The sequence below is a fragment of the Aulonocara stuartgranti genome (genome assembly GCF_965226115.1).
Source record: "Aulonocara stuartgranti genome assembly, chromosome: 11".
In the NCBI taxonomy this organism is placed as follows: domain Eukaryota; kingdom Metazoa; phylum Chordata; class Actinopteri; order Cichliformes; family Cichlidae; genus Aulonocara; species Aulonocara stuartgranti.
This window is the reverse complement of record NC_138947.1, coordinates 38,832,611-38,853,108: the sequence shown is the minus strand read 5'-3', so window position 1 is coordinate 38,853,108 and position 20,498 is coordinate 38,832,611. Positions and strand designations below refer to the sequence as shown.

The following is a 20,498-nucleotide window of genomic DNA, read 5'->3' as shown; positions in this document are numbered from 1 at the left end:
GGTCCAGAGCTACTTCTGGTAGCATAATACGTATTTTTATTTTTCAAAGACTTGAAGCAAATAGCTGAAACAGCTTTGGATCTGCTGCAGTTTGTTCCTTTTTGAAGACGCTAACCAGCAGTATTTCTGCTAGAACATGTGTTAACAAGACTTTTCCAGTGTCTCCCTGCATCTCTGTATCAGTCTGTCAGTCTTTTTGGGTTGGCTGTGTAACCTCCTTTAAAGTAAATGTCTCGTATTATTTTTATGTTTTTTCTAAGAGTTATTAAGAGATATTAACATCTTGAAAATCCTACTTTAATAGAAGACTGTAACAACCACAAAAGATGTGATGTGTTTAATGGCAGTTGTGTGAGTTAAAAACAGTTTTCCAAAAATTATATTTTTGGTGATTCAACCCAAGTCAACTTTGTCAAAAAAAGAAAAGATTTTGGTCACACAATTTTGCACTAAATCATACGCCTCATAGGTGCTCAATGGAGTATTTCTTTGTCATCTTCATGTTAATCTGTCAAATTTCCATGATTACCATAGCTGTCGCCTTCTTCCCTTTCCTCCTCCTCCTGCATCTTTATTCTCTGTCCCGTCCCTCCTTCAGCTTATCATCTGCTTCCCCCTCTTTTACGTCTCTTCCCTCCTGCTGCTGTGGCTGCCGCAGACTAACCTGAGGTGCAGGGACCACCAGCTGTGTGTGAGGAGGCCATGTTATAAACCAGGCGCACACACACACTCATAAATATACAGTGGGGCAAAAAAGTATTTAGTCAGCCACCGATTGTGCAAGTTCCCCCACCTAAAATGATGACAGAGGTCAGTAATTTGCACCAGAGGTACACTTCAACTGTGAGAGACAGAATGTGAAAAAAAATCCATGAATCCACATGGTAGGATTTGTAAAGAATTTATTCGTAAACCAGGGTGGAAAATAAGTATTTGGTCAATAACAAAAATACAACTCAATACTTTGTAACATAACCTTTGTTGGCAATAACAGAGGTCAAACGTTTACTATAGGTCTTTACCAGGTTTGCACACACAGTAGCTGGTATTTTGGCCCATTCCTCCATGCAAATCTTCTCGAGAGCAGTGATGTTTTGGGGCTGTCGCCGAGCAACACGGACTTTCAACTCCCGCCACAGATTTTCTATGGGGTTGAGGTCTGGAGACTGGCTAGGCCACTCCAGGACTTTCAAATGCTTCTTACGGAGCCACTCCGTTGTTGCCCGGGTGGTGTGTTTTGGATCATTGTCATGTTGGAAGACCCAGCCTCGTTCCATCTTCAAAGTTCTCACTGATGGAAGGAGGTTTTGGCTCAAAATCTCACGATACATGGCCCCATTCATTCTGTCCTTAACACGGATCAGTCGTCCTGTCCCCTTGGCAGAAAAACAGCCCCATAGCATGATGTTTCCACCCCCATGCTTCACAGTAGGTATGGTGTTCTTGGGATGCAACTCAGTATTCTTCTTCCTCCAAACACGACGAGTTGAGTTTATACCAAAAAGTTCTACTTTGGTTTCATCTGACCACATGACATTCTCCCAATCCTCTGCTGTATCATCCATGTGCTCTCTGGCAAACTTCAGACGGGCCTGGACGTGCACTGGCTTCAGCAGCGGAACACGTCTGGCACTGAGGGATTTGATTCCCTGCCGTTGTAGTGTGTTACTGATGGTGACCTTTGTTACTTTGGTCCCAGCTCTCTGCAGGTCATTCACCAGGTCCCCCCGTGTGGTTCTGGGATCTTTGCTCACCGTTCTCATGATCATTTTGACCCCACGGGATGAGATCTTGCGTGGAGCCCCAGATCGAGGGAGATTATCAGTGGTCTTGTATGTCTTCCATTTTCTGATGATTGCTCCCACAGTTGATTTTTTCACACCAAGCTGCTTGCCTATTGTAGATTCACTCTTCCCAGTCTGGTGCAGGTCTACAATACTTTTCCTGGTGTCCTTCGAAAGCTCTTTGGTCTTGGCCATGGCGGAGTTTGGAGTCTGACTGTTTGAGGCTGTGGACAGGTGTCTTTTATACAGATGATGAGTTCAAACAGGTGCCATTCATACAGGTAACGAGTGGGGGACAGAAAAGCTTCTTACAGAAGACGTTACAGGTCTGTGAGAGCCAGAGATTTTCCTTGTTTGAGGTGACCAAATACTTATTTTCCACCCTGATTTACGAATAAATTCTTTACAAATCCTACCATGTGGATTCATGGATTTTTTTTTCACATTCTGTCTCTCACAGTTGAAGTGTACCTCTGGTGCAAATTACTGACCTCTGTCATCATTTTAAGTGGGGGAACTTGCACAATCGGTGGCTGACTAAATACTTTTTTGCCCCACTGTAGATCTACACGTGCATACCTGTATACATGTATTACATTACAAAGGTTGCTTTTTAGGAAGGTCTGATTCACAACAAATATAGTGTTAGCATTGTAGAAATCAAAAGTACAAATCATAGAAATAAGGCTGAAAACTGTCTTCAGTATAACCAAAACTCTCGGATATGAGAAACACAAACATTAATTGAACAATTGTATCTGAAAATGAAAAAAATATTTTGCATATTAATCAACTTTGGGAAAAGAGCTTCTTTAGTGCTGCCTAATGTGTGGTACATATAAATGACAATGACTCAATTGATCTGTGGAACAAAGTCTGGATCGGCCTGTGTTTAAAAAAAATCCAGTCTCTGATCCCAGGAATTGCAGTAGGCATTGCAGAGTCATGGAGCCGGTGGGTGAGGGGACTCGCACAGTTCGCCCATTCTGGATGTTTACTCCGCCTACGCTGATTTTTTAACAATGGGAGCTCTGCGTAGCCTTGCAGGCCCCACCTCTTCTGGAATATGACTGAGTTTAGTTTAGCAGCCTGAACAGTGGACCCAGGGGTCTGTTTGGTATCCAACTAGGTAGTAAATATGGTATCTAACCAGATGCACGATGGCATTACCTTGGCCTCTAGTAGCACTTTGAAGGACATGTCCTGGTCAAAACACAACTCCAAGATTCTGCAATGTGTACGATAAACACATATGTAGGGCTGTTTTCCTCCATCTGCACAGTATCAATAACATTAGAAACATCCTGTCTCAGAGTGACGCCGAAAAACTAGTTCATGGATTAGTTGCACATCAAATGCATCAGTTCATAGTTTTAGGCTGGACGACTGTTCATTATCAGGAAGTCCTAAAAACTCACTGAAAAGCCTTCAGCTAATCCAAAATGCTGCAGCAAGAGTCCTGACAGGGACTAGAAAGAGAGAGCAGATTTCTCCTGTTTTGGCTTCCTGTTAAATCCAGAATTCAAAATCCTGCTCCTCACATACAAGGTCTTAAATAATCAGGCCCCATCTTATCTTAATGACCTTGTAGTACCATATCACCCTAGTAGAGCACTTCGCTCTCGCTCTGCAGGGCGATCGTGGCTCAAGAGTTGGGAGTTCGCCTTGTAATCGGAAGGTTGCCGGTTCGAGCCCCGGCTTGGACAGTCTCGGTCGTTGTGTCCTTGGGCAAGACACCTCACCCGTTGCCTACTGGTGGTGGTCAGAGGGCCCGGTGGCGCCAGTGTCCGGCAGCCTCGCCTCTGTCAGTGCGCCCCAGGGTGGCTGTGGCTACAATGTAGCTTGCCATCACCAGTGTGTGAATGTATGGGTGGATGACTGGATATGTAAAGCGCTTTGGGGTCCTTAGGGACTAGTAAGGCGCTATATAAATACAGGCCATTTACCATTTACCATTTTACTTGTTGTTCCTAAATTAGTTAAAAGTCACCTTTTTCACTCACTTGTGTTTTTAAACTTCTCTGCATCTAATTATGAGCTATTATTCATCTCTGTCTCTCTTTCCTAGCATGTCTTTGTCCAGTCTTCCTCCCCTCACCCCAACCGGTCACGGCCGATGGCGTGCCCTCTCTGAGTCTGGTTCTGCTGGAAGTTTCTTCCTGTGAACATTGAGTTTTTCCTTCCTACTGTCACCAAAGCTCTTGCTCATAGGAGGTCATATGATTGTTGGGCTTTTCTGTTTTCTTTGTATTATTGTAGGGTCTTTACCTTACAATATAAAGAGCCTTGAGACACCTGCTGTAGTGACTTGGCACTATATAAATGAAATTCAAATAATTAAAACAAGGGAAGATATAAACTTTCCCAGTTGATCAGCAGGTTGTTTCAAAACCAGAGGCAAGAGTGAGAGATAAAAACAACAATATCCATCAGAAAATGTCTTCATGATTTACAGTTTTATTAACCATTATTTACTTACTCAGGTCTAAATAAGCCACACAGATCAAATATTCCTTTTTGTTTTCAATGTCTGCTCTGAACATTGGATTAATGACCTTTCCATTCCTTTAATGTGGAGAGGCACTTCATCTGAGATAGCAAGTGCTATGCAGCATTTCAGCTATAGTGGTTTGTCAAGCGTAATAACACTTCTGTCATTTAATGAACCTTCAAGCTTGGGTCTGGATAGAGATCTTGCATGTTGTTCCTGGGATCTGCTTGAACCCCTCCCCCCAGTTTGGGGGTTACTGCCCTGAGTGCTCCGATTACCACAGGGACCACTGTTACCTTCATCCTCCACATCTTCCCAACTTCCTCTCTTGGCCATTATTGGTACTTCTTGAGTTCCTTCTTACTGATGTTGCTGTCATTTATTATAGCTACATGTATCACAAAGGCCTCCGCTGGTCTGTCTCACCCACTCTAGGGGGCATATCTCATTTTCACCTTGGGTCAAAAGGCCATACTCAGAAAAGATGTTCCTGTATACTATGCCAGCTACCTGGTTATGGCGTTCCATGTATGCCCTGCCTGCTGGCATCTTGCACCCTGCTGTTATGTACTGGATTATCTCAGAGGCATCTTTGCACAGCCTCCACATGAGGTCTTGCCTGGTGTGGTAGATCCCAGAGTCTATCAATCTTATGCTGAGAGCTTGTTCCTGTGCTGCCGTTAGTAGTCTCTCTGTGCTGTCTTTCAGTCCAGCTTTCGGTAGGATTTCTCCGTATAAGCCGCTTTTCTATCTGCTGGTGATATATGCTGCGCAGGGACCTGTCCTTCTATCATGGTTTCTCTTCTTACTCCTCTTCCTTCTTGGGTTGGCTTTGCTTGAGGTATTTACTAAGCACATGGTCAGTTGTGGCCATCTTCCTGATGTACTCATGGATCTTTGCCGTTCCTTCCTGGATAGTGGTTTTGATACTCATGGGTCTTCAACCTCCTCTCAGGGTGCAGGATTTCAGGTGAAACCCTCCATGCTGGTAAAGACCTTCCTTGTTTACCTATCCTCGCAGGATATCTAATGACCAATAAGAGAAGTGTTGATTGCCTTGACCTTGTTCTTCAGATTCAACTGAGTTCTCAGGACTTGGCTTACTCTCTGCAGGTAAGTGATGGTTGCAGTTTTCCCCAAAGCCTCTTCATGGTTCCCATTTGCCTTTGAGATTATAAGGTACTTATAGCTAACCTCAATGTTTGCTCTAAATTATGAACTGTAAGTATCTTATGTGCCTCTCATTCACAGCCAATTTAGAATCACCAGTTAACATAACCTGCATGTCTTCAGCTTACTCCCACAGTCCAGAGTTTCTAGAGGAAACCCACACAGGCAGAAGGAGAACATGAAAATTCCACACATGGAAGGCCACAAACAGGATTAAAAGCAGGGACCCTCATGCTGTGATGTGACGTGCAAACCACCGCACCACGGTGCCTCATTTAATTATTTAGGACAATAGGAAACCATTATAGGAAATGCAAAGATTACATGCTTTTCACAGTATGTCATAGAAAAAATATATATATATTACCAGAGGTTAGAGGCAAGGCCGGATGTTAAAAGGTAAAAAGGAGATTATATTGTGAGATCTGAAATTTGACAACTACATTTCACACTTGATACAATTCCAGTTGATTCAAGCCCATTTTCATCTAAACTATTTTTGGGAGATAGCGCTAATGCACTAAGCAGGAGTGGCAATCCTGAACCTGTAAGAATGTCTTGTAAGAATAAAGGCTTTCTATTTTATTCTAATCTAAAGATTAGCAGCTACTCCAATTTGGGCCATTTGGGGAATAAAATAGATTTCATGAAATTCTGGATAATTTTCACTTACAATAACTAATTATTAATAAAGCTTGACTACATTTATCTACATTTAGCTAGGGAAATCACTGTGCCAATTAGATTGTCTCACTAATATATGAAAATGAGCATGCGTGTGTGTACGTGTGTGTGTGTGTCAGATAAAGTGCTAAGCTTCTTCAGCGGCATTGGGTCTCAAGAGGTATGCAACCCTCCATGACTTTTTTCATGCATATATCGACATGTGTGGTATCCACAGAAACCTTAGTATCTCAGCTAAATGCTCAGATCAACAATTTCTACAACCAACAAACACAGTGAGAACAAGCAATGATTAAAAGAGCAGTTACGTAAAGTGCAAAAGTCCGCTAAACACATACAACCAAGCCACAATCTCTCCCGACTTCATGTAATAACAAAAGGTATACCTGGGTAGTTGGCAAAGCTTTCACAGATTCGAAAAACTCCAAGTTTCACCGCGCTCTACAATTCAGTGAACCAGCCGCAAAAGAAGACCACAAAAACGCAAGCTTTGTGTATCCGCTAAGGCAGAAATTCACTTAGCGGACTGGTTTCCTCCGTTGTTTATCATTGTTAGCCGTTGGCTGCTGTAGCTCCTGATAATGGCAGCACTAGCACGACGCATCAGAGCCAGTTCCGTCAACAATTGTACTTTTCAGCCCAGTTAGAGACGTGTGACTGGATTACGCCATGTGTCGTAAATTTAGGGCCACACAAGGGCGTAGATTTGGTTTTGGCATTGGTGTGGACGGACGATTCAACCATCGAACCTGCCCTGTTTCTTTTTTTTCCCTTTTTGTCTTTGCTTCTTGATAAAAAAACAAAAAAGGAGAAATATACTTGCCTACATATGCTATTCTACCTGCTTTTAAACCATTTAAAATTACAATTCATGGTTTTACATGTGAATTATATAATGTTAAATTACTATTAAACAAATGACTGACTAAGTATTTTAAACTTTAGTTTACTTCAGCCATATTTATAAATCAGGTATCATACAAAAATAAAAATAGAGTCATGACAATAAAAGAATATGACTTTAAGGACTTAACAGCATTACTTCAGTTACACCAACATCTCTGACACATTAGCACTAAGGGAACACTGAATGACCTGCTGGTTTTTGTCCATAAAACTACTCGTCTAAGATGACCACAAAGTAAAAGATCTCTCAGCAAAATGATGCAACATTTTAGGCCCTGGCCCCTCAGTGAGCTGGGATTTTTTCATTCTAAGCATGAACTACTGTTACAGCAACAGACATGGACTACTGGTGACCCACACAACAACTCAATGTCCACTATGTGAAGCAGCCAAACACAGGCCTTCTCCTCTCGTTCATTTCATTTCATTTCATTTCATTTATTTGTTCATTTTCAGGCACAACAAATACCTATATTGAACATAAAATGCACAAAACAAAAAACAAAAATTGCCTGAAAAAGGAGTGGGACGAAGAAAACTTATTAAATCCCACCCTTATACTCACTCATCAACAAAAAAAACAAACTTCCCGCAGCTACGCCCATCATTGCATACAGACCCATCAACAGCCCCGGGCACATACAAGCATCTAAACGGCAGCTCGCAAACAACAATTAGAGCCTTCATAACTGAATACAGAATATATAAATTATAAATTGCATTACCACAGGTAACAGGCAGTAATAACTACAAGTAACAAACACACATACATATACATACATATATATCTACACACACATGTACATATATGTACATACATACGCACACTTTTTTTTTTTTTTTTTTTGGAATCCATACCAGCAATGGTAAGAGAACAGACATTACAGAGCACACTAAAAGCATCATTGAGTATACTGTGACCAGACCAACTGTTTGTAGAGAAATTTAAATCTATGAATATTTTCGTTAACTGAGATAAACTGCTGGCATGTTTGTTTTACATCTATGCTGTCCAGTCTCTCCTGGTGGACATACAGCAGTATTGTTTAATCTCATTTGAGTCATTGTTGACCTTAGCCATGTTTTTAGTCTTCTGAGAGCACTGAAGCTTCTTTTAGCCTCAGTAAAATGCGTTTTATCCTCACATTACAATTATTATTCTGTGCTTGATGTGCCTCACCTTTGGCTCTTCCCCTCTGACTGCACTAGGACATATTGCCACCTGATAAAGTAACACATGGATTCGTGCCATATAAAAAGTGAGACATGTCAATTCAGATTCTTTGTCAAATATACACTAATGAATCAATTTACATCAGCAGCCTAACAACTGTCATGATAATAAATACTAGTTAATCTACAGCACCGAATCATCAGTCAGTCACCTGTGACCTCGCCTCTTTACTGAGCCCCGCAGGGGACATGGGAGAAAAAAAAAATTAAGACGGACTTTTGCGAGATTTTGCAATAGCAAAAGTTGAATTCCAACAATGGCGGCAGCTACTTAGTTGTAATATTACTCTTTCTGGGTCACAAAATACACTTTTAAGATATTTTGAGGCGTGAATGTAGTTGTGTAAACGTCAGATACCTGCTCGGTTTACAAGACATCACATATTGCAAAAGTGCTCTGACGTTTTTGGAGATCTGACACCCTTAGCGCGAAGCTAACGGGAGGTCGAGACCTACTACAGCCGGGAAGAACACCGCTTTCCCGGCACATCGTGCCTCGACCTCCCGGTCGGCTTCGAGCTGGCGGGAGGTCGAAAAACTGGCGGATAAAACTTTTGCGAGATCCCGAGTTTGTTTTGCGAGATCTCGCAAAAGTCAGTCTTAATTTTTTTTTCTCCCATGTCCCCTGCGGGGCTCCGTACCTCTTCACCTCTGTCTGAGCTACAACATGGCAGAGCTGCCTCTGTCACCTGATGAATAACAGTGAGACATTCCACATACATGCAGTCACACGTGCTTCAAATACAGTCATGAACCAACAACTCATCATCCAATTTCACCTGTGATCTTGTGTCACCATTGCTCTCTGAGCTTTGTGTTGGTTGGAATATTTGCATATCATGACTACCTCATGATATTTTGTCTCAAAAATGAACCCTATGAATATGTCAGCACCATTAGGATGAAATTATTGTGTCACCAACATTTTAACGTTAGACATATTATTTTATCAGCCTCTATAAACTAATATCCTGGCTGCTCGAGGCTCCGTTTTCTCTGACAGTTTCAATCAAAATTAGAAATGCTGCTCTGAGACTGAGAGAACTAATAGTGCTGCCTGTTGTGCAGTTAGTTTCCCAAACATGTTATTCATGGTTACATACAGTTTCAGACTGATGTGGGCCAAAGCCTAGCACAGCCTGTAACGTTATTGTGACACATTTTATGAGTGAACTTGGCTTTAAGTGACTCACAGGTTTCTTTGAAAAACACTTTCTTATATCCAGCTTCTTCCTCTTTGCTGCCGTCCTCCTCTCCTCCTCGCAGCGCAGGTTTGCCGCTGCTAAAACTAAACAGAGCTCCCTGAAAGGCTCAGCCAATCACATTGGCCATATTTGTCACATGACGTAGGACTCCAGTAGAGAACGTAATTTAACTCTTTCTGCTCCGCTGGGTGAACGAGACGCTGACAGATCGTTTTTTTTCTTGTTTTTCTTTACTCGAAGAGATCAAATTATTGGTGGGGACAATTCAATAATCGCTGGATATTGGTGGGGACATGTCCCTTCCGTCCACGCCAAATCTACGCCCTTGGGGCCACATGAGGTTTTTTGCCTTGCAGTTTCTGATTGGTGGAATTGACGTGAATATGGCATCCTTACCGTGATTCTATGGGCTCAAACTATTAAAAAGAGGTGTCATGCAAATTTATGCACCTGCCTAATATAGTTTAAGTAACTATTGCACACTTTCTGCAAATCCTATAACATTATTTCACTTCTCAAATATAATTGTGTTCATCTGGTATATGATAAATTTAAATGAAATTGCTGATCCAAACAAAAAAATTATTTATGAAGAAAAATCATGAGGGGTACCCAAAGTTTTGCATACCACTGTAAAATAGGGATAAGTAAATACTGGGCAGCTCTGGGTTGTCTGCCAATCAGAAGATTGGTGGATCCATCACCAACTCCTGTGTGTGAGTGTTAGATATAAATGTATGTATTGTATGAATGTAAATATGTCTTGTAGTTGAAAGCGCTTTAAATGGTCAGCAAGACTAGAAAAGCAATATAAATAGCAGTCTATTAATCTGCTGTATCTGTTACTTAACCAACATGAATGAATGGTTTTATTTATGGTTGCACGTTGTATTTCAGTTTCTTATTCAACAGAATAAAAAACGTTTTTGGACTTAGACACTAAGGTGAGAATTGATCCCCATTTGCAGTCAGCACCTCAAATGAGTTAATAAATTATGAGCATCCCATTATTCTTATTATGCCCACATAACCTGTTCAATGGTACGACTAGGGATGGGTATTGATAAGATTTTCACGATTCCGATTCCATTTTCGATTCTGTTTAACGATTCGATTCTTTATCGATTCTCTTATCGATTATTTTTAAAAAAGGAGAACACTAAGGTCGATTAGCTTAGAACTTTGTTTTATAGCTTCTCTTTGAACAAGATAGAAATTTAGGAGTAACATGGCCTTACAAACCCAACAGTGAGATCTTAAGAGATCCACAGCCTACGGCTCTTCAATGGGGTGTCACAGGGTCCCCAGGAAAAAATATTGTAAATGTAAAATAATAAAATAAATATTCTTCTGTAGCAATAACAAAGTATAACATAAATTATTCTGTAGCAATTACACAAGAATATCCAGTAATGTCCCTGCCTACAATTAAACACATTCACTTACTGAAAGCCTTTGACCACAAACTGAGTCACTGCTCGGTGACATTCGTCTATCCTGGCCTGAAAGGAGATGCTACCGGTAGACTGCAGCGAGAACTGCCAGCATCTGAGCCAGACTCTGTCTCTCTCATCATGGTCACTAAATGCACAGTAATGGCAGGTTTTGTAATAAGGCAGATCGCGCTAACATAATATGCACTGTTAGTTGATTATTTACCTGCCGCATTAACGGGAGAGGACGTGCAAACGTTACCGCTGCTGCTGGGTTGAGATTCACGAGTCCGGAGCGGAATTAAAAACACGACATTCATTTAAGGTCATCGCGTGTTTTGTGAGCAAATGCTTTTGCATATTCGTAGTGTTTCCTAGCTTAAAGGAAATATCTACTTTGCAAGTGTTGCAAGTCGCCCTGTTGTCATCCGTTCTCGTAAAGTATAATCAAAGTTTTGAGCGTTAGGCGCCGTGTTTCCTGCCAGGTAAATGACGCTCCGCAACGTGGTGACGTCATTCGGGGCGACTGGAATCAATAAGGGAATCGTTTGCAAAAATGGCAAACAATTCCAAGGAATTGAAACAGTGGGAACCGGTTCTCAACAACAACCGGGTTTCGATACCCATCCCTAGGTACGACTGTACAAGATGCTTTCTGTTGGTGTCTCAACTGGAACAGGATCATGAATGTGATGACCAATAATTGAAGAGAAGATTGTTGAGGGTGGGAGTTTGCCCTCCAACATGTGGTTTAAGTACCAGATTGTGTATTTTTACCCAAAATGTTTTTTTTTCTTTTATAGGTTCACCTAACCAGTAGCAACTGAAGATTATAGTTTTGATATACGGTAATACTAATACTAATAATTATAATAATTATTAATAATTACTAATAACAACAAATTAACTTTCACCCAAAATTCTTACTGTGATGTTGGCCACCATGCATAACATGGTGCCATAAAGCGGTTTGAATCATGTTGGTTTCTTTTTTTATGTATTTTTTAAATACTTTATTTACAAACAAAACAGCACAACAACTTAGAAGAGTCATATCCAGTACAAGGACACGACGACTTAAGAACACAGATGATGCAAACACGGGGGATATAGGAGTGAGTGTAGTCCATATAATGTACAAGGAACCTCGGTGTAAGAGCAACAACAGTTATATCCACACACTTACATACATGCAAACATATACGGTAATACAATAAAGCTATAGCAAATATAATAATATCTATACAAACACACACATGCGCGCACACACACATGCGCGCACACACACACACACACACACACACACACACACACACACATATGAAGAGTTAAACAGCACCAAACTGACTGCACTCCATGAGCATCTGGCAGCACAGCTGCTAATCAATGAGAGACACCCAGAATGGCTAACTGAAGACTGGACAGTCCCGAACCCCCCCTAAGGAACCGGTCCCATCCAACTACTGGCTAATAACCTGCCTCAGTACCACATGGAAGATACTGTCAGGCATCATAGCGGCTAAGATGAACAGGCACATGGTTTTCAATACATGAGCGGGGCACAGAAAAGAATTGGCAAACACCAGCTACTGGTAGACAGAACAGTTGCCCGAGACTGTAAGACCAGGCTGACCAACCTGTGCACTGCCTGGATTGATTACAAGAAGGCCTATGACTCAATGCCCGACACCTGGATCCTGGAATGCCTAGAACTATACAAGACCAGCAGGACCCTAAATGCCTTCATCAGGAATCCTTCATCGGGATACAGTCAGTCCAAAAAACTGCTAAAACTTTGAATGTGTGCCCAAGTGCAGTTGCAAAAACTATAAAGCTATCAACAACGAAACTGGCCCACCCCAGGAAAGGAAGACCAAGAGTCCCCTCTGTTGCTGAGGATAAATTCATCCGAGTCAATGTCAATTCTAGTGGCAGTAATCACAATATGTGGACATGATGTTCATGAATAAAGAATCGTTTCATGTTCATGTTTCATGTATTTGTCCGATTGCCTCTGATCTTTTCATTCTGTCTTAGTGCAGCTGCTAGTGGTCAACGAACAATGCAGAGATATGGATAAAGAGGATATGAAGCTTGATGAAATCAGCCCATTGGTGGTGACTGTGGCTGTTGGTGTAGAATAGAGTCCCTTAATACAGTAAATAAAGGATTTTCCAAACCCAAATTTACGAAGTGTGAGAAACATGAGAAATTTCCAGTGAAATCTTTAAAATACTTTTTCTGCACCTAATGGTAAAATTAAGGTGTTAGATTTGTTGATAAATGATAGCTGCATTAAATTGAAAAGCTTGTGGGTATTAGTGCAACAATGTCTACATTTAATAATACCAGTCTGGTTAAGGCAAATGAGAGTGGGGATGACTTTATTCAATTCAATTCAATTCAATTCAATTTTATTTACACAGCGCCAAAACACAACAACAGTCGCCTCAAGGTGTTTTATATTGTGCAGTAGATCCTACAATAATAGATACAGAGAACAACCCAACAATCATATGAGCCCCTATGAGCAAGCACTTTGGCGACAGTGGGAAGGAAAAACTCCCTTTTAACAGGAAGAAACCTCCGGCAGAACCAGGCTCAGGGAGGGGCGGGGCCATCTGCTGCGACCTGTTGGGGTGAGAGAAGGAAGACAGGATAAAGACATGCTGTGGAAGAGAGACAGAGATTAATAACAGGTACGAGTCAATGCAGAGAGGTCTATTAACACATAGTGAGTGAGAAAGGTGACTGGAAAGGAAAAACCCAATGCATCATGGGAATCCCCGGCAGCCTACGTCTATTGCAGCATAACTAAGGGAGGATTCAGGGTCACCTGGTCCAGCCCTAACTATATGCTTTAGCAAAAAGGAAAGTTTGTGGTGTGGTAGACCCCAGCCTCTATGGATCTTGTGCTTAGGGTTTGCTCCTGTGCTGCCATCATTAGCGCTTCTGTGCTGTCTTTCAGTCCAGCTCTTTGTCCAGCCACTGATAGGATTTGTCTATGTCAGCCAGTTCTTTTATCTGTCGGTGGTACTTACCTGGCGGGGTCTGTCCTTCTGTGATGGTTCCTCTTCTTGCTCCTCTTGCTTCTTTGGTTTATGCTTCCTGAGATATTCACTAAGCATATGATTATTTGTGGCCATTCCAATTCTCTGTCCAGAACACAGTTCCAAGTACTGTGGTAGAGGACCTAAACTTGAAGAACAGAGACCAACCATAGGGCGAGTGGGAAATATAAAGATTAAAGAAAAATATAATCAACATAAAAAATCACAGACCTTAAATCATACATGCAATCTATGACTGAAGATGCTTTTTCAGTGATGTATTTGGTTTATTTTTAGATTAGAAGCTGAATTTTTTTCGGCATCTATCACCATGCATAAAAAGCCTTGAATATGCTGCAACAGCTTCAAATCTTTAAACAAATGTACTCTGACAGAGTATTGAGTAATTCCATTACCAAAAATGCCATTGTACCTGCACCTTTCCATTCCAATTTTTTCCTTGGTCCCATCATGCATACCTTATGTTGTAGGCCTTCTGCACTATATATTTTACCCTTGGGGCGATCGTGGCTCAAGAGTTGGCAGTTCATCTTGTAATCGGAAGGTTGCTGGTTTGAGTCCCGACTCGGACAGTCTTGGTCGTTGTGTCCTTGGGCAAGACACTTCACCTGTTACCTACTGGTGGTGGTCAGAGGGCCCGGTGGCGCCAGTGTCAGCTGTGACTACAATGCAGCTTGCCGTCACCTGTGTGTGCGAATAGGTGGATGACTGAATGTATTGTAAGGCGCTTTGGGGCCCTTAGGGACTAAGTAATACAGACCATTTACCATTTATGACAACTTTGGGATGAGATGGTGTCTGGTGATTGGACGAGGCTACAAAAGAGGTTGCCCACAGGGAAAACAGCCTTGTTCTTTTAACCATTACATTTGGATAAGGCAAGTGCCCTGAAACCCATTTTGCTTTCTTTTTTCTCTTTCCTTCTTTTGCAGAGGTCTTTCTGCAGTGCCATGGTGGAAGAACTGCGAGTCTCCCTCAAGTGCCAGCGCCGACTCAAACACAAGCCCCAGCGACCCATAATGGTGAAAACAGAAGAGGTTATCAACATGCACACCTTCAACGACCGCAGACTGCCAGGCAAAGAGACCATGGCCTAAAATGGGAATCTCAGTCCATCTCTTACCGTTTTTCTGGTAGTGAGACGGAGTGCAGAGACATTGGGAAAAAGGTTGCGGGTAAATGGTAGGGGTGTTGCTCGGGGGGCAAATTTGGCAGTTGTATTACTCTGAAGATAGAGCAGAAGTGCTTTGCAATATATTGACGACATATTGTTCTTGTTTGTTTATAATTAGCTAGGGATAAGAGATTCTACAATATTTCCTGTGGAAATAACTTGATTCTGGGTGAAATTTCAGCGTGTTACCTCATTACACTTACCAACTTGGCAAGGCAGAAAGACGGAAAACTATCAGCTTGTCCAGACTTCCAAAACCCAGATGTTGAGAAGAGTCTGGAAATTAACCTGAAGGGGGACAGAAGAATCCTTTAAAAAACTGGTCCTATCCTCTTTAGCTGCTACTTATTTAGTCTTTCACCACAGAGCTCAAAATGGGCTGGTTAAACAACACCAATAACAGATTGTGAGCCAGTATAGAGATGTTAACTAGGTGAACAAGGAACTAAGTTTGTAGAATAAGATTTGACAGGCTAAATGAAACCCAAACCGACAAGAGCATGACGAGATTACAATGTACACAGAGGCATTCCTTAGTCACAATACCGACTGACACAAAAAATGGTTTTATTGTATATCATCTATCAGGCAATAAGCGATATCATGTATTTATTTTTCAGAGTACTAGCACTTTTGTTTTCTAATCTGCTGGTGGAGGTGACTTTTAGAAACTATATGGAGAAATTGCAGAAGTAGAGGTTATACAGTATAGTGCGCTTTCTATGTCCCTTTCCAGAAACTACTCTATGAAGGTGGAGTAACTTGTTTTCCAACATCCCATGCTCCCTTTGATTCGACCAGCCTTTAAACCATAGGCTGCTGTTCTAAACAAGTGTCGTTTTTTTCTTGAATTGTGGCTAAAGGTGATTAGCCGTATAACATAATAATAATAAATAATAATAATAATAATAATAATAATAATAATAATAATAATAATATTCTAGTAAGTTTGGCTAGTAAGAATGACAAACCATGTACTTTCAGTTTGATGTCTATTCTCTACTGGTGTAGAGGTGTTTCATTTAGATGACCCAGTATCTGTAAAATATTGTCCTGTATATTTTCTTTTTTGCTTGGTTGTAATTTCCATGGTCACACAGCACACAGTGGTGTGCTCCCACTAGAGTGGAACCTGCCGTGTTTTCATTGGAGGCATCCACTCACTGTCTGAAAACACCTCTAACATCAATAAAAAGAAACCCTGGTAGGTGTAGGCACGGCTCATCAAGTCTAAATCCACAGCAGTCACACCACACATAAATTCTATTTATTCAAGATATTTATTGTTTTTATTTATTAATTATTATTTTATAAAGATCTTTATTTATATCTCTTTGGACTGATTTTTCATTGCTGCAGTGAACACACTTCATTTCAACACTGTATGGGGACACACACTTTTTGCATTTTTGTTTGTTTGTTTTTTGTGTTATTTACTTTATTCTTATTTTATTTTACTGGTCAGTGGCATGGCCTCCATTTTAACTTTGTACTTTTGTGGCTTTCTTCCTTTCACAGCAAATCTCCACAGTTACTTGTGCAAATGCAATTTCTATGAAAAAGGTGTTTTTGTATGACAAGTATCAAAATTTTGTAATGATTTTTACCAACACAAACCACACTAAGACGAGTGTCATCCACGGCCAAGGGGTGAAGCTCCCGGCTGGTAGTTCAGGAGGCTTTGTACACTAGAAAAGAACCAACACAAAACACACACACATCTAGACCCCTGAGAGCCCATCATGCACCCATCCTCAACGGAACAGATTCGCACTAATTATTATTATGCTCTCCAACAGAGACACAGAGCAGTATGGTAAAGCTTCAGTGACACTGTATTATTTTGGAGAAGCAGAAAAAAAGAAACTATTTTTATCATGTAAAGGAATCATATTTAAAGAAAGATATTTTTACTTCACACAGAAGAAGAATGGTAGTTGGTAAGAGCAAATTAAAATGTTGGCTAAAAAGGAAGATTATTGATGATTCTTTTATTCTTCACCCCTGATTAATTATAGATTGCTAGAATCCAGTGCTGAGCTGTGTAAATGGTTTTAAAAAGGAAAAGATGTATTTAGAAGAATTATAAAGACAACTAAATAATTTTGAACCTGTTATAAAAACAAGATGCAGTGCACACAGTTTACCCTTTGAAGTTGATGCACAAGTTTAAAGAAAATAAAACAAAATGTGTTCATAACTTTTACCTTGTCTGTGAGTTTATTGAATGTTAATTGATGAATAAAACAGGGCAGGAGCTCGACAAAAATGCCACTGCACAGTGTGAATTCAATGTAAAAAAAATGATCATGTGGTATTGAAGCTGGGTCTTATTTTGAATAACCCCACTTGGCAGACTTGTTAAAGATGCAGAGGAACACCTGTACTATATTCAACAACCTACATGTCATAAAAGGAAGTACCTCTTTGTGAAGTAATGGCTCGTCAATGGAGCAGTATCCTCTGAGATACTGCTGTCACTGGTTATACCAGAGGTTCCCAAAGTGTGAGGCCCAGCCATTGCAGTGTGTGTGTGTGTGGGTGTGTGTGTGTGTGTGTGTGGGTGGGTGGGTGGGTGGGTGTGGGCGGGGGGGGGTATGAAAAGAAAAAAATGCTTGGACACTGCTAACATGGACAGGTTTTTGACAGGGGCGCCCACACAAACGCAAAGCAGGAGATGAAGCGTCGCTGAATATGTTTCCAAACCAACTTCATTCTAAGCCAAAGACTAGAAAATATGGTGAAGCAAATCTGCCCTTTGGCTTCACCTGCACGAGTGCCGAGGTAGGTCTCCCTGCAGGATTAGTTTCCTCTGCATCAGCAGCACGTGCTGGGCTGTTCAAATCACGGACAAACAGGATCCCACGTTCTTGATTTTTAGTTCACAAACACTTCTTGTAATGACTAACTGCTCCTGACATTTTGGAGATGTTTGCTCTTTATACAGTAAAGTTACAGCGGGGGGGGGACACAACTACACCATGACGCCTCTGTCTTTCTAAATGGAGGGACAGTAACTTCGTGTGTATGTAAGCGTGTAAAACCTGCAGACAGTCAGATTAACAGTATTTCGTCTCTATCTGCTATTCTGCAATTCATCTCATGTAAACAATAACGTGGTGCACAGCGTGACGTGAAAAAAGGCACATACCTTTGATGTTGTAAACATAAATGTAAAAGAGGAGTTTTAAAAAATCTCAGTTTTCGGTGATTCGAAACACCGTTTACGTGTGGACGAAACAGCTGCGTTTTCAAAAATACCCGTGTAGATGTGGACGTAGCGTAAAAAGAGTTAGTAGTTTATTTTATTACTACCTGTAATTTATTGCAGTTTACTTTTATTTGCTTAATTGTTTACTAAATGTTTGAGGTGTGAAATAAACTGCAATGGAGTTTGACAACAAAATATGGGTGTGTGGTTGGAGGATGTGTGCAAGCCTGTTGCTCCCATAAATCACAGAGAGGGCAGTGGCGCACACTAATGACATCATAAACCCTTGACTTATGTTACATTAAAGAGACACCACACCATTGTGACTATTACATACTGAGTGGAAAAGCTACTTCTAAATCAATTTCTGATAGTGTTCTTTCTAAAACCTTGTAAATTAAAGCTGAACAAAGAACCAGGAGGTCCAATTCAAAACTAATGTTATACATCCCACAGTCTGAACTCTTGTGATGACAGAGCCTTCTTAAAATAAATAAATAAATAAATAAATCCCCTCTCACCTCTGTGGGCGGTCTTTATCCTTCAAGCTCGGGTCCTCTAACAGTATCCACAGTATCTCTGCTGTTCCTAGGAATGTCCAGAAGAGGGAGGAGAGCTCAGATCAGTGGCGGAGCAGGGGGTGGCTTACTGGGCTTGAGCCCCGGTTGTTTTTTCAGAAGCCCGGGGTCTTTTGGAGTGTAATTTTTTCATAGTTGCCTGACTGACAACTGTATAAAACAAAACCTACGCACAATATTCGAAGCACATAGTGAACACTGTGGGGATTTACGACTGTGCGTAAATCCCCCCTAATATTGGTATGATCCGAGCTCAGGCACTAAGCGACTGAGCGAGGGGGCGGGGGTAGCTGCTGCCTGTTGGAGAAGCACAGCCAGGTAGACAGAGGAGAACTTAAGTTTGAGCAGGTACCAAAGCAAATCATTCGTACTGTACAAATAATGTAAATACGGTGCATCACGAAAGATTGATGTCAAACTGATCACTTGACCCATATTACGTTACTTGTTATTTGAGTGAATCAACAAATGGTGAAATGAAAACCCGAACAACAACAATGCTGTTTCTTTAGAGAGTCTTAGCTTACATGTATTTATTTCATATTTTCAGTTGTTTCCCTCCACGGCTAAATAAATCGGTTTCAGTAATGCACTGATATACAAGAATGGACATAAGGGGCTTCTTTCAAAGAAAAAACAGTTGTTATTTTATATATTATGCTTTGTATGTTGTTCAGTATATTTCTATGCAAAACAAGAGGAATTTCAATACACAGCAGGATATTCACAGTTGAAACCAGATATTTACATACACTTTATGGACATTTTTTTACTGTACAACATCAATTTAGAGTAAACTTGTTTTGTTTTAGATAAATATTGAAATATCTTTTGAATTAGTTAAATGTCAGAATAAAGAGAGACAGAGCTTCTATTTTTTTTATCACTTTCATCAAATGTAGGATCACATGTACACTAAGTTTATTGTTAATTAATAAGAAAACTACAGACGATTCCATTCTGAGCTGAAGAAGCTTCTGATTGGTTAGTAGAGTCCATGTGAGTAAATCGGTGGCACAGCAAGGCAAAACACAGAGCCTGTTTCTGTGACATGGGAAAATCAAGAGATGTCAACCAAAACACCAGGAGAAGAATCGTGGAGCTCCATAAGTGTGGCTCAATTTGAATACAATTTGGGGCCTTTTGCAATTAAGAAATACAGATAGTTTCTCTCTTTACTCTGAAAGTTAACAAATATGTTTTTTATATTTATCAATCTAAAAAAAAATAAACATTTAGTCTGATTAGATGTAGAAGGAGGAAAAGAGAGGGAGAGAGAGGAACAGAGAGAGAGAGAGGAACAGAGAGAGAGAGAGAGGAACAGAGAGAGAGAGAGGAACAGAGAGGGAGAGAGAGAGAGGAACAGAGAGAGAGAGAGGAACAGAGGGAGAGAGAGGAACAGAGAGAGAGAGAGAGAGAGGAACAGAGAGAGAGAGAGGAACAGAGAGGGAGAGAGAGGAACAGAGAGAGAGAGAGAGAGAGGAACAGAGAGAGAGAGAGGAACAGAGAGAGAGAGAGGAACAGAGAGGGAGAGGGAGAGAGGAACAGAGAGAGAGAG

At 40.9% G+C, this 20,498-nt stretch overlaps 1 protein-coding gene across 2 annotated transcripts in view; it reads left to right on the top strand.

The window, feature by feature from the left end:
• The window catches only part of grik2 (glutamate receptor, ionotropic, kainate 2), a 340,023-nt gene extending 322,672 nt beyond the window's left edge, over positions 1 to 17,351 (top strand). Inside the window, exon 18 of one of the 2 annotated variants that reach the window (XM_082550857.1) lies at positions 14,910 to 17,351. In XM_082550857.1, coding sequence (XP_082406983.1) covers positions 14,910 to 15,163 — 254 coding nt within the window. In that variant the 3' untranslated portion in view covers positions 15,164 to 17,351. The remainder of the gene's footprint in view (positions 1 to 14,909) is intronic. The other variant, XM_082550858.1, reaches the window with a different exon arrangement.
• Positions 17,352 to 20,498: the final 3,147 nt, after the last annotated feature.